Source organism: Vespa crabro, chromosome 4 (assembly GCF_910589235.1).
Source record: "Vespa crabro chromosome 4, iyVesCrab1.2, whole genome shotgun sequence".
Classification (NCBI taxonomy): domain Eukaryota; kingdom Metazoa; phylum Arthropoda; class Insecta; order Hymenoptera; family Vespidae; genus Vespa; species Vespa crabro.
The window spans coordinates 919,606-931,483 of record NC_060958.1 but is presented as its reverse complement, the minus strand read 5'-3'; the positions used below and the strand labels follow the sequence as shown (position 1 = coordinate 931,483).

At 26.0% G+C, this 11,878-nt stretch overlaps 4 protein-coding genes across 8 annotated transcripts; 2 read left to right on the top strand and 2 right to left on the bottom strand.

The window, feature by feature from the left end:
- Nucleotides 1-863: 863 nt before the first annotated feature.
- On the bottom strand, nt 864-6,126 carry LOC124423648 (condensin-2 complex subunit D3-like). Of its 3 annotated transcripts, none has more exons than XM_046961624.1 (4): nt 5,896-6,126; nt 2,291-5,813; nt 2,037-2,207; nt 864-1,047 (listed from the first exon to the last, which is right to left on the bottom strand). In XM_046961624.1, exons 1-4 carry the CDS (start codon nt 5,900-5,902, stop codon nt 1,035-1,037), a joined length of 3,714 nt encoding a protein of 1,237 aa, XP_046817580.1. In that variant the 5' UTR covers nt 5,903-6,126; the 3' UTR covers nt 864-1,034. The 3 variants fall into 3 exon arrangements, with proteins under 3 accessions (XP_046817580.1, XP_046817578.1, XP_046817577.1); XM_046961622.1 differs by having other exon boundaries at nt 864-1,922; nt 5,896-6,123; XM_046961621.1 differs by having other exon boundaries at nt 864-2,207; nt 5,896-5,917.
- LOC124423656 (syntaxin-1A-like) lies at nt 896-7,515 on the top strand. Its single transcript, XM_046961635.1, has 9 exons — nt 896-1,033; nt 1,276-1,371; nt 1,443-1,536; nt 1,597-1,671; nt 6,485-6,682; nt 6,758-6,828; nt 6,969-7,106; nt 7,204-7,314; nt 7,387-7,515. The coding sequence occupies exons 1-9, from the start codon at nt 1,001-1,003 to the stop codon at nt 7,459-7,461; spliced, it is 891 nt and encodes a 296-aa protein (XP_046817591.1). The 5' UTR covers nt 896-1,000; the 3' UTR covers nt 7,462-7,515.
- Nucleotides 7,474-9,098, bottom strand: LOC124423654 (lymphokine-activated killer T-cell-originated protein kinase). The gene is made up of 5 exons (XM_046961632.1): nt 8,885-9,098; nt 8,592-8,828; nt 8,218-8,511; nt 7,843-8,067; nt 7,474-7,765 (listed from the first exon to the last, which is right to left on the bottom strand). Exons 1-5 carry the CDS (start codon nt 9,000-9,002, stop codon nt 7,611-7,613), a joined length of 1,029 nt encoding a protein of 342 aa, XP_046817588.1. The 5' UTR covers nt 9,003-9,098; the 3' UTR covers nt 7,474-7,610.
- Nucleotides 9,099-9,409: 311 nt separating this feature from the next.
- Nucleotides 9,410-11,040, top strand: LOC124423657 (cytochrome b5-like). Of its 3 annotated transcripts, XM_046961636.1 has the most exons (5): nt 9,410-9,750; nt 9,963-10,091; nt 10,202-10,275; nt 10,481-10,517; nt 10,660-11,040. In XM_046961636.1, the coding sequence occupies exons 1-5, from the start codon at nt 9,613-9,615 to the stop codon at nt 10,849-10,851; spliced, it is 570 nt and encodes a 189-aa protein (XP_046817592.1). In that variant the 5' UTR covers nt 9,410-9,612; the 3' UTR covers nt 10,852-11,040. The 3 variants fall into 3 exon arrangements, with proteins under 3 accessions (XP_046817592.1, XP_046817594.1, XP_046817593.1); XM_046961638.1 differs by lacking the exon at nt 10,481-10,517 and having other exon boundaries at nt 9,427-9,750; nt 10,625-10,802; XM_046961637.1 differs by lacking the exon at nt 10,481-10,517 and having other exon boundaries at nt 9,428-9,750.
- The last annotated feature ends 838 nt before the right edge of the window (nt 11,041-11,878 follow it).

Here is an 11,878-nt window from a genome sequence, read left to right as displayed (position 1 = left end):
GCACAGTATTTTTTTACTATCATGTATTAATATGTATTAACTAATTCTATTTTTAAATGTAAAAAGAGCTTCTTGTTTTATAATGTAGAAATCTCATAATAATAATATATTTATTGTAACTCTTCTATAAAGAATATATACAATTATAAAATAAATATACGATCTTCGTGAATTTTGTTTTTACTTACAAATATACATTAAGTATATTAAATATTAATATATTTATTATTATACAATAATCTGTTATATACTGTATATTTGAATTATTATTTAATCATTTTCTCTTCTTTTTCAATATCACAGCATTACTTAAATTAGATATATATATATATATATATATATATATATATATATAAATTTAAAATAAACATTATTAGTTGTACTCTCTTTTCGAATATACTTATATATTATATATAACTAAACTTACTTACAATTCTCTTTTTCTCTATTTTATACATTTTAGATGTTATACTTACTTCATACTTTGCATATTTATTCTATGCCATATGTATCTGTATTTATTTTCAGAATAAATTATATAATATCATTTTAAATAAAAATCAAGATCTTTTTCAAAAGAAGAAAAAGTATTATTACATAGATTATGTATGTAATACACATCCAGATATTAAATGGAATTACAATGCTTTTCACTTAAGATGAAGACGAACACGTGTTCGCAATTGATTTAAATTTTGGCCTTGTAGCTCAGCTGCTAAGTGGCTGTTTCCTATTACATTCCAGATGCAAAGTATCTTCATTTACACAGACGATCTGTTTTAGATTGAAACTATGCCAAGGATGTTCATCATATAAAAAATTATTCATAAACTTAAATTTATCCATTTAAATTACACACGCGATTTCACGATATAAATGGAACGTTGACTTTTATCTATTACCTGCAACGCCCTGATAAGATGGATAATGAGATATATATCATGTGTATTCAGTTCACCGGTATCGTCAGTTACATGTTGATCTTGAAACAATACTCATCATGGTTCGCGATCGCTTACCGGATTTATGTGCCGTTAGTACATATTCCTTTTTAAAAATCATATAATTATATCACGACATAATTTAAGAATTATATATTAGTAAGGCTTATATGATATTCTTGTATCTTATACAAATAGATAGTTTATTTTAAGCTTATCAGCAAATATTTCCTTTATTCTTGTGCTACTTAAACACTTAATCACATCAATCAAACTAATATTTCTTGTTCAATTTATAAGGACATTATATAAATCCATTTATTTTGATTTCAAGTGCCGTAATAGCAGTACTACATTCGGCAGAGGATTTTTGCAGGATGTTCACATTCAAATAGCACAAAATAAAAAATTAAAAGAAGTGTTAATGGAAGTATGTATAATGAATTGACGTATAATCATGTGATATTTAAATGATAAAAGTATAAGATAATGTTAATGTAGGTTGAAGAAGTACGTGGTTTTATACAACTGCTTGTGGAAAATATATCAGTTGTTAAGGATTTGCATAATAATGTTTTATCACATACAAGCAAAGGTATGTTTAAATTTCAAAATATTAATATCAGTTAAAGACCTATTCATATTTAATTTCTAGATATGCAAAGAGAACTTGAAATTCGTACTCAAACTATCTCACAAACAGCTTTACACATTCAACAAAAATTACGAGGTAGGTATAATCTTTGTAGATTATTATTCGTAATTGCCACATCTCTTATTATATATAAAAATGATTATTTTGGCTATTCAGAATCACTTTCAATTTGCACTGTACTACTTTTTATGACTTTATGATTCAATGTCATCTCCTGAGAATGAGAGGATCTTTTATTACATTTAATTGGTAATATATAATCACGTTTATAACCATAACTTCTGTCAGATAATTTTGGTGTACTAGTACTTGGATTAGATTCTTGTCTAAAAATACATGAATCACTTAACTTTGTAGATATTAAATTAGGCCGATTATCTGAAGAACTTATCTCAGATTGTAAATTATTTATTAAATTTGAAGATAATATTTTTGAATACCTTTTTTTAAAGGACGTTGGTGAAATACGATGTAAAATAACTTTAGGTATACGAGTACAGATAGAAAGTTGTACATTTGTTTTAAGATTCTCTGTGCCATTCTTAAGTGATGCCAAATTATCTTGTATTTCAACATCATCAGTCTCTGTGTTTGCATCTTTATCAACATTTCTGAAATGTAATGTCATGTTTGTAATCAGTAAATTCTTTTCATAGAATATTTGAATATATTAAAGAAGTAATCGAGAACATACCTTTTGTATTGATCAAGTTCTTTCTCCAATTGTGGATATTCATTTAACAAATTTGCAAGATGTTCTTTGCTGTAAATTGTATACATTCTAAAAACAAATCTCATTACATCATGTTTTAAAGGTGATTTTAAAATTTCCAATTTCTCTTTTACTTTTAGTAACGTTGGCAATAATATCTCTAAACCATGCCTTTTCATTCCTTCTATAATTACAGTTATTGCATTAGTAGTTGATACATCTGATGGATTCATAAAGTCTTCTTGATCTTGAGTATTTATAGGATGTTTATTAGAAGATAGAAATGGTTGTAAACGTTCATTATTAAGTATATATAATGTATCTTTTAGAACACATGCACCTTTTTGACTTGTAACATTAATTGTACCATTAGAAACTCTACCAAGTACTTGCGTAGTTAATTTTACAAGTAATTTTATTTTTTCAGGAGGATCTAAATGTTCTATCATAAAATTATAAATAATTGCTCTATTATCATGATTCTTATTTCCTGGAAATGTTAAGATTTCTTTTTCTTCCTTTCGCATTTTACGATCACATAATTTGTGCTTGAATTGATAATCATTATAATGATATATGCTTTCCAAAAACTTTTGTGATATCAGTACTTTATTCTTTTTTAAAAGTCTTTCTTCGATTAAAAAAATAGTTAACTCCCGTATCATTTTATCTGGATCAAATAGCATTGTTAATATATGGAAAAAGAATGGTCCTTTTACTTTTATAAAATCTTCTAACAATAACTGTATAAATATTACAACAACAGCTTCTCTTACTATAGAACTACGATCTTTCATACAAATACACATGTCTGATAAATAAGGTTCAACTAATGTAGTGAACCTAATACAGAGATCTGCTAAAGCTTTAGCAGCATTCACCTTAATAGCTATCTCTGTGCTTGAATTGTGATTTATATCCATACGCAAGAGTCTACCTAAAATTGGTATTACCTCTTGTGCTATCTCATGATCTCTTATTGCATGTTGTCCAAGCACAACCACAGCAAAAGCTTGTAATTCTTTGACTTCCTTTATTGAATCTGGTAATAATTCCGATTCAAGTAATAAGCCTTCCAAAATACGTAAAGTAGATGATGAAAGCTTATTAGTACATGAAAATGCAACATGTCCTAACGTAGACATAGCTTTTATATAATTTGACGTATCTATCATCGTTTTATTGTTAGTTTTAAGCATTTTTTGTATTTTTACTTCTGATATTTCCATTAATTTCATTGTGTTAGATTGCACTAAACGATTATTATCAATAGGATATAATTGTTTTATTATTCCACCAATGATATCAAGACAAATACTAATTAAACCAAAATGAATTTTGAAATCACAAAGGCATTGATAAAGATATTCATACAAATCCTTCATCTCATTTTTATTTAAAGACGACCAAGAATTTCTCAATATTTGTAAAATTAAATTTGAATGATAGTTATTTTTTTGTATAAGATCTTTATAATCGCCAATATGTTTATCCAAATTTGGTAATTTCATGCTTTCAGATATTGCCGTTAAAAGAACCCATGCAGATGTATCATTCTCTGATCCAATATGTGATTGTATATCTGTGATTAAAGAGTTGTTTATGAGATTATTTTTAATCCATATTTTACAAGCTCTTGATAAATGTTTCGTCATTTTCATGTCAATTAATTTACCCACGATTCTCCATGGTAAACTGTTTTTTGCATTATCAGTATAATTGGAATGATTTGTTATCTTACTTATTAGTAAGTCTTGGAAGGATTCTAGTGCTTTTTCTTGTACTTTAATTTCAGTATCAAATATTTGTGGTAATACTGTTTCTACCCATTCATTAAGGATTTGTGAATCACTAGGAAAATATTCTAAAATAACAGATAACATGTGTATTGCAAAACGACGTACTGTCATTACAGGGTCTCTGCAACGACGACCAACTATAGGAGCAACTTGACATGTCAGTATGGGAAATTTAATAGTCAAATTTTTTAAAATCTGTAATGCACTTCGTCTTACTAATGCTCTTTCATCTTCTACTCGGTCTATTAACATAACGAGTACTGTATTTAATCTTGGCATCAGATTAACATCTCTTATTAATATTGTTCTTAATTCATCGAATAAAGGAAGTGTCTCATTAGAGCACGATACTTCAGATGTATCTTCTACGAGCATTTCAATGATATTATTTTGTGTATCTGTAAATTCTGCAATTGTTGCCATAGCTCTACCTCTTACCATATTAGAAGAATCCAGACATCTACTCAATGTTGTAGCAATTAATGCTTTTTTTATCTTCTTCCACTGAGAAAATTCTATTAAACCGTGATTATTTAAATTAGATTCCATTAAAAGTTTTCCAATCATCTCTTGAGCAAATAGCCTACAGGATACTTTTGTATGATGCGAAAGGGATATTATATCATTAATAATATGTATAATGATATCTTCTTTGCATATTGTAATTAGTTTTAATAATACTGTAGCTTGCTTCTGACGAGCCTCTTGCCGTTCTGGACATTTAATCATAATATATTGAATTAATGTCATTATAGCAATCTTTGCTTCTTTTTCATAAGAATCTAATAATTTTCTTAAAAAATCTATTGTTAATTCATGCATATTTGCCATAAACTTTATTTGTTGATCATTATGATTAAAAAGAAAACGAGGATGTATGTATTTTGCTATCATCATAATAGTTGCTTTGATAGGTCCGTGTTTATTATCACATAATTTAAATAGAGCTGTATAAGCATTACAAAATAATTTAGATCTTGTTCTTTGATATTCAAACTGATCGACATCAGTAACTTCAAGTAATATAGAGATAGTAATATCTAATGAATGTGAATAAGTTCTAAAAGAAAATAACTTTATCATTGTGATGAAATTACACAAAATACTTTTAAGACCTTCAATCAATAAAACCTTTTCTGAAAGTGAAGTAACATGATCGCTCGATTGATCTTCATTAATATCCATATATTCTAAATTTACAGTTTTATTTCCCTTTGTAATTATTGGAATTAAGAGTTTGCATAATTTCAAAGATTCAATTGCTTTTTTATATAAGTTTGGATGAAATATATTAAAAGCATGACTTCCAGGTATAGCCAATAACATAAAATATAAACTTGTTGCGCTTAAACAAGTTTGCTTACTTGTTTTGTTAGCTTCATCACGTTGACCAGATTTTATTATATAGTATAAAACCGATAACAAAGCATGCACATTTATATTCAAACTTACTAATACATCCCAAGAAACATTTGCTTCTTTATTATTGCATTCTTCTGAAGTTTGAATTTCAGCAAGCCAATCTTTGACGACTTCACAAGTGTCTTGTAATAATAAGTCCATATCCTCGCTTTCAATGAAAAGAAAATAATCATCTTGAGGTGGTTCCTCGTAGGTTAGAAATTGTGAATCCCACACAGTATTTACCCACTTATCGTTCAGATCGTCCAATTTAAAATTGTCAAAAATTTGTAGAAACTCCATCACTAAAGTCCAATAAACTAAAATCGTTTATGTGACTATTTTATCATTTATAAGTGAAGTTAAATATGTAAAGATAACCTTAACCTATCATTTTCTGATAAAGTAAATTTGATCTTCAGGTTATCATTCTTTGAACACCTATGGATAATGAATATATGATTTTGTCCCAATTAATATCACAAAAACTGATATTTATTAAATACATGTGATATAACATTTCGTCTAAAATGTAGTTACCGCTGGAATAAACGATAACGTTCATCCAAAGGAGGGAAATCCAACAAACCAATCATAATCATGATATATGCATATATAGATTAATATATTCATATGTACTTTTTATAAATTCTCAATGTTTAAATTTCTTGGGTTTTTTTTTTTTTTTTTCTTTTAATATTTCAGTGAATAAAGACTATAATTAATTAAAATTTATTGCATTTATTATGTATATTTTTTATAAAAATAAATTTCTTGTTATACGTTGGTCTACCATTTTGTTTTATTATGCGCGGGATACGTGTTTAAACGGAATAAACTTTTTTAGAGTGATAATAAAAAAGATTTAATTTTTTACTTAGCAATCGAACGCATAAACATTTTGTTGTATAAAAAAAAAATATATATATATATATATATCAGGAAATGTACACTTATTTATTTAGCATTTTTTCAGGTATGAAGGAAAATATAGCTGCTACAGATTCTTTTAATACAGATAACACAAAGGAAACTCCTGCTCATATACGAATCAGACGTTTACAATATGCAACTATGCTAAAGATGTTTTCAGATATTATGGAGGATTACAATGCATCATTATTAAGATATCATGATAAATGTTTACAACTTTTACAGCAACAGAGAATGTTAAGTGAGTTATATATAATACATATATATTTTCATTTTAAGAATAAAATATACTTAATTAATTATATTTCTATTCTAGTAAAGAAACATACAACATATGAGATAGATGAAACAGATAATATACAAGGAAATAGCATATTTGTGGATAATGTAAGTATTCATAATGTTATTTTACAAAGTATCTTCATATGTTGTTGTACAAGATATTTTAAATCTTATAAATCTATTGAATAATATAATCTCTGGAAATTCTTTTTTTCATAAATTTGTTATAAAATATTTATAAGTAGATCCTAGAAGATAGTAAAATCACCAAAGAGCAATTGTCTGCTATAGAAGTACGACATAATGAAGTTTTGAAATTGGAAAAATCTATTCATGAAATAAAAGATATGTTTACTGAAACAGCTTTTCTTATCGAAAAACAAGTAAGTAATAAGTAATAAATAATATTAAATACATATAAATGTTATATTGGATATCTTTATATATATATCTCCTTTTTTTTTTTTTTTTTTTTTTTAGGGAGAGCAAATAAATAGTGTAGAATACTTTGCAAAAAATACCACAGATGATGTTGAGAGTGGTAAAAAATGCCTTAATAAAGCAGAAGAAAGAAGTCATAGATACAAAAAAGTATACATAATAAACATATTTTTTTAATACATAAATAAAAGAATTCATTACTAAAATTTGTCACTTTTCCAGAGAAAGATAAAGATTGGCATTATCATTGGGATAATAATATTTCTTATTCTATTAATTATAGTATTTCTCAATTAATTTTTTTTTATATTAACTTGCATTTTATCACATGTGTAAACTAAATATTCGTCAAATATTCTTATATATAAAGTTATATTCTATAAAGTTATATTCTATGAAGTTATATTCTATATAAAAAATTATATTCTAAACATAAAGACATAAATTTATACTTTAGAAGGCATAATTTTTGAAAAGTACATCACTAAGCCTTTTGAACTTGGCCTTAACTTATGATCTACAATGGTGCACGTATAAAATATGTCTAATACTTCTGTATATTCTGGACCTATATCAATTGCAGGTAAAGGTGGCCGAACGCCTAACAATATTTGGAAAAATATTTTTTATTGTAAATAATAATTAAAAATTTCATTAAAATATTTAAATATTACTTACCATAGTTTTTTTTTGTTTCTTCCTCGAACATAATACTATCATCCATAGTAAGATCATTATCATCATTTGTTGTTGTTAAAGACATACATTTTTCTGATGTAGAAATATCCTCGATATCATTGCTAGAGTGATCAGAATTTACGAAAGGTGGAGATAAGGCTAACATTTCCCATATAACAAGACCATATGCCCATATATCACATTTGTTTGTTATAGGACCTTCCTCTATATATATATATAAAAAAAAAAAAAAAAAAAAAAAAAAAGAGAAATTTGTAAATATATTAATTCAATAAAATAATTATGAATATATTATTATATATATATAAAAAAAAATATATATATATATGGCTATAAATATAAAAATTAATATACCAAATAATACTTCTGGTGGATTCCAACATTCAGTTCCAACGTACATAAAATTTTCTTGTGATTTATCCATTTCTAAAGTCTTTGTAAGTGGTACAGAAACTCCAAAGTCACAAAGTTTTACTTTTTTCAAATCTTTTGAAACTAGAACATTATAACTTTTAATATCCCCATGCAAAATATATATAGTATGATGTAGATACTCTAAACCCTTTGCCATCTCATAACCAACATATAAAATATCTTTAGCTGCAAAAATGTCATCTCCTCTGTCGACTCTATCTTCAATCAAGTCTCCTATAAAAAAAAAAAAATTACAAAAAAAGTTAAAACTTTGATTTGACGAACATTTCATATCATCATAGTAACATATATACCTAAAGAAATATCCAGTTGTTCCATGGCAAGGCATGGTTCACCCTTGGAAGATAACGTAAATGCTCTGAAACCCACGATGTTTGGGTGATTTAATTTTTTCAATAAATCGGCTTCAGACCATAAGCGCTTGTCATATTCTGAATTCTTTGCAAGTTTACTATTTCTTTTTTTTATTGCCCAAGGTGATCTTGCAAAACCAACTTTTGGAGATCTTTCCAAACTAAGAATATGTACACCTAACATAACAGATTTTAAAATTCTTATTTATGAATATTTATTTAAATGCACATACCAGTTCCATGAGCTAATTGCTGTAAAAATGGAGAAGCTGGAATTTTAATCGGGGTTTGTAAATTGGAATCATCTGTAGGTCTACGGTTCCTTCTAACAGGCGTCTTGAATCCTTCCATCGTTAATAAGATATCCTATCTGTTGATAATGAATCTGTGAAGAATATAGAATAAGAAAACTCATATGACCGTTATTTGATTTTGAATTCATAGAGAATTGGCGTTGAACCATAACAGTATTACCAACATAAATATTCTATCATTTTATTCGTATAGAAATTGTAAAAATTAATTTTTAGATATATATTAACTAATCGATATATTTATATCTCTTTAATGCCACTTTAAGCTCTTTATCTTTTTAATAATTCGAAGTATTATAATATCATACTTCGTTTGTTTATTAACCAATAAGAATTATGATAAAAGTGATAAAGCATGTATTATATAATAGGATGATATGTGAAAATCAGCCTTTAAAATCGTCGCGTTGAATAGAAATATACATAAAGATATTACATGATAGTATATAACTATACTATATTTAGTACAATATACAATTGTGATCTATTGGTAATAGAAATTCACTAATGTTAAATTTTGTTTCTGAGCGAAGATCACTAGAAGGAAATCATTCTAACAGAACGGACTTCCAGTCATTGATTGTGGAACGACTTAATTTTATTATTTTGATAGTGCCTAAAAATATAAAATATTAAATAATATTGAAATGGCGTCCGAAGATGCTACTGGTACTTCTACGATTAAATATTATACACGTGCCGAAGTAGCAAAATATAATACAGCTACAAATTCATGGATAATTATTCATGATAAAGTGTATGATGTGACAAAATTTTTAAAACAGGTATATTGATATAATAAAAGTTTTTTAGAATATTTTTTTTAATGTTCTATTTTTTTTCTCCTTTTTTTTTTTTTTTTTTTTAATTTTTTTTACAATTTCTATTAAATCCTATATAAATTAAATGATTTAATTTCTTATATTATGTTTATTTATTTGTATTATAAATGTAAAATTGTAATATAAATTATATATGATCTTCTTCTTTATTGAAGCATCCTGGTGGTGAAGAAGTAATTTTGGAACATGCTGGACGAGATGGAACAGAACCCTTTGAAGATATTGGACATTCTAGTGATGCAAGAGAAATGATGGAACCATATAAAATAGGAGAATTAGTAGAAGTAAGTACAGTTTAATTAGAATTTAAATTAATATCTTTATTGTTGAAATATTTTATATAAAAATAATAAAATATCATTGTAATTATTGTAATTTTATAATTTTAATTTAGGAGGAAAGAACAAAAAGTGACGATAAGAAAGAACGGGACTGGGCAAATGGTGCTTCAAATGGAGATAGTTCTAGGTATGAATACACAATGTATTATATGTTCCTATATACATTTATGTTTCTATCATATTAGTTCAATTATTCTCTATTTGTTAAAGAAAAAAACATTTGTTTCATTTACAAACGGGTTGCTTTTTTTCATAATGCTTTATGCTATTAAAAATTTGTTATTATTCATACAATGTTTCTTGTTATTACTTATTTTTACTACATGCAAAAGTAATAGAGAAATGCAGTCTATTCCTGGCTTTAATCATGTAAGTGTTTGCGAGGAGCATGATTCCATTGATTATACCATTTGTGTTGTTCATATAAATGAAATTAGGAAAATTTTTTTAAATATTACTATATATCTAAATAATAGTTGCTGCATGGTCATGTGATGATTGGCTATTGCAGTGGTTCTTGGAGATCCTGGCTGATTCCTGTTGTACTTGGGGTGCTAGCAACTCTTATCTACCGTTATTTCATCAGCGCACATTGAAACATTCCATAAGATTATTATCTTATTTTATAAACATATATATATATATATATACATATATATATATATATATACATAACGTGTTAAGAATTGATTGTTGTGTATAATTCGGCGTGAACAATCATTCTATGTTACACACTATTGTAATTATTTTTTATTGGAAGCTGTGAGAAGCTAAACAATCAGGTGGTCTAGCATTTATATTTAGAGAACATCAGACATAATATATCTGTATGTATATATGTGTATCAATTAGTACAGTATCTATGAAGCCAAAAATAAATTAATTTAATTTACATGACTGTGGTCGGCTTCCTTAAAAAAATAAAACATTTCCTTAGATACAAAAAGAAATTGACAGATCATTTACGATTTACATTGATATATCAATAAAGTGATCTATTTTTTATCACCGTTTTTTAAATGTTTTATTATTATAAGTTTATAAATAATATGACATAAGAATTATGAAAGCTTAAATATTCTCGTCAAAAATAAATGTACAATACGTTACAATTAAGATATCTAAATTTCAAAGATACATAAATGTATATGAATTTTCTTAGAAATAAATAAATGTTGATATTTTTATTATATAAACGTTTTATAATGAAATAGTTCTACGCGATAACCTTTACCATATTATGCTTATAAATGACTAAGTTTATGTAATTATCTAAAGCGTAAAAGGCATATAAAATATAAGCGTTTTAAAATTACTATTTAAAAGTATCGTAAATTTTATTATAATCCCCTTCCTTTCTTCGCGTTTACTAATTTGTAAGTCGAATTTAAATAAATAAGAATTTAATTCTATTATACATCAAGGTGTCGATATAATATTATAAATTTATCAAAATTAATTCTGATCATTATATTTTTAACGTTGTACGCCATAGTATCGATATGCTTTGTATAGGTACAACTTAGAATTATCTAAATCGATCAAACGCGTTATAAGTCACGTAATCCAATAAATTTTTATCACGTTTAATTAAATCGCCAATATAATTATAATCATTTTTACGGGGGACTTAAATAACTTATCGCTAATGATAACGAAACAAATATTTATCGGTGTTATCTCGATGATTCGAAAAAAAGAAAAAAAAAAAAAAAAACGTTTATATCTAC

Bases quoted from the DNA above. Each gene is read 5' to 3' on its own strand.
- LOC124423657 (XM_046961636.1), top strand. From the start codon at position 9,613: ATGGCGTCCGAAGATGCTACTGGTACTTCTACGATTAAATATTATACA. The intron at 9,751-9,962 runs GTATATTGATAT...TCTTTATTGAAG, and splicing joins TGACAAAATTTTTAAAACAG to CATCCTGGTGGTGAAGAAGT. The intron at 10,276-10,480 runs GTATGAATACAC...TACATGCAAAAG, and splicing joins TCAAATGGAGATAGTTCTAG to TAATAGAGAAATGCAGTCTA.
- LOC124423654 (XM_046961632.1), bottom strand. From the start codon at position 9,002: ATGGAAGGATTCAAGACGCCTGTTAGAAGGAACCGTAGACCTACAGAT. The intron at 8,512-8,591 runs GTATATATGTTA...TTTTTTTTATAG, and splicing joins ACAACTGGATATTTCTTTAG to GAGACTTGATTGAAGATAGA. The intron at 8,068-8,217 runs GTATATTAATTT...ATATATATATAG, and splicing joins TCCACCAGAAGTATTATTTG to AGGAAGGTCCTATAACAAAC.
- LOC124423648 (XM_046961621.1), bottom strand. The intron at 2,208-2,290 runs GTATGTTCTCGA...ATTACATTTCAG, and splicing joins GAACTTGATCAATACAAAAG to AAATGTTGATAAAGATGCAA.
- LOC124423656 (XM_046961635.1), top strand. From the start codon at position 1,001: ATGGTTCGCGATCGCTTACCGGATTTATGTGCC. The intron at 1,372-1,442 runs GTATGTATAATG...ATGTTAATGTAG, and splicing joins TAAAAGAAGTGTTAATGGAA to GTTGAAGAAGTACGTGGTTT. The intron at 7,107-7,203 runs GTAAGTAATAAG...TTTTTTTTTTAG, and splicing joins CTTTTCTTATCGAAAAACAA to GGAGAGCAAATAAATAGTGT.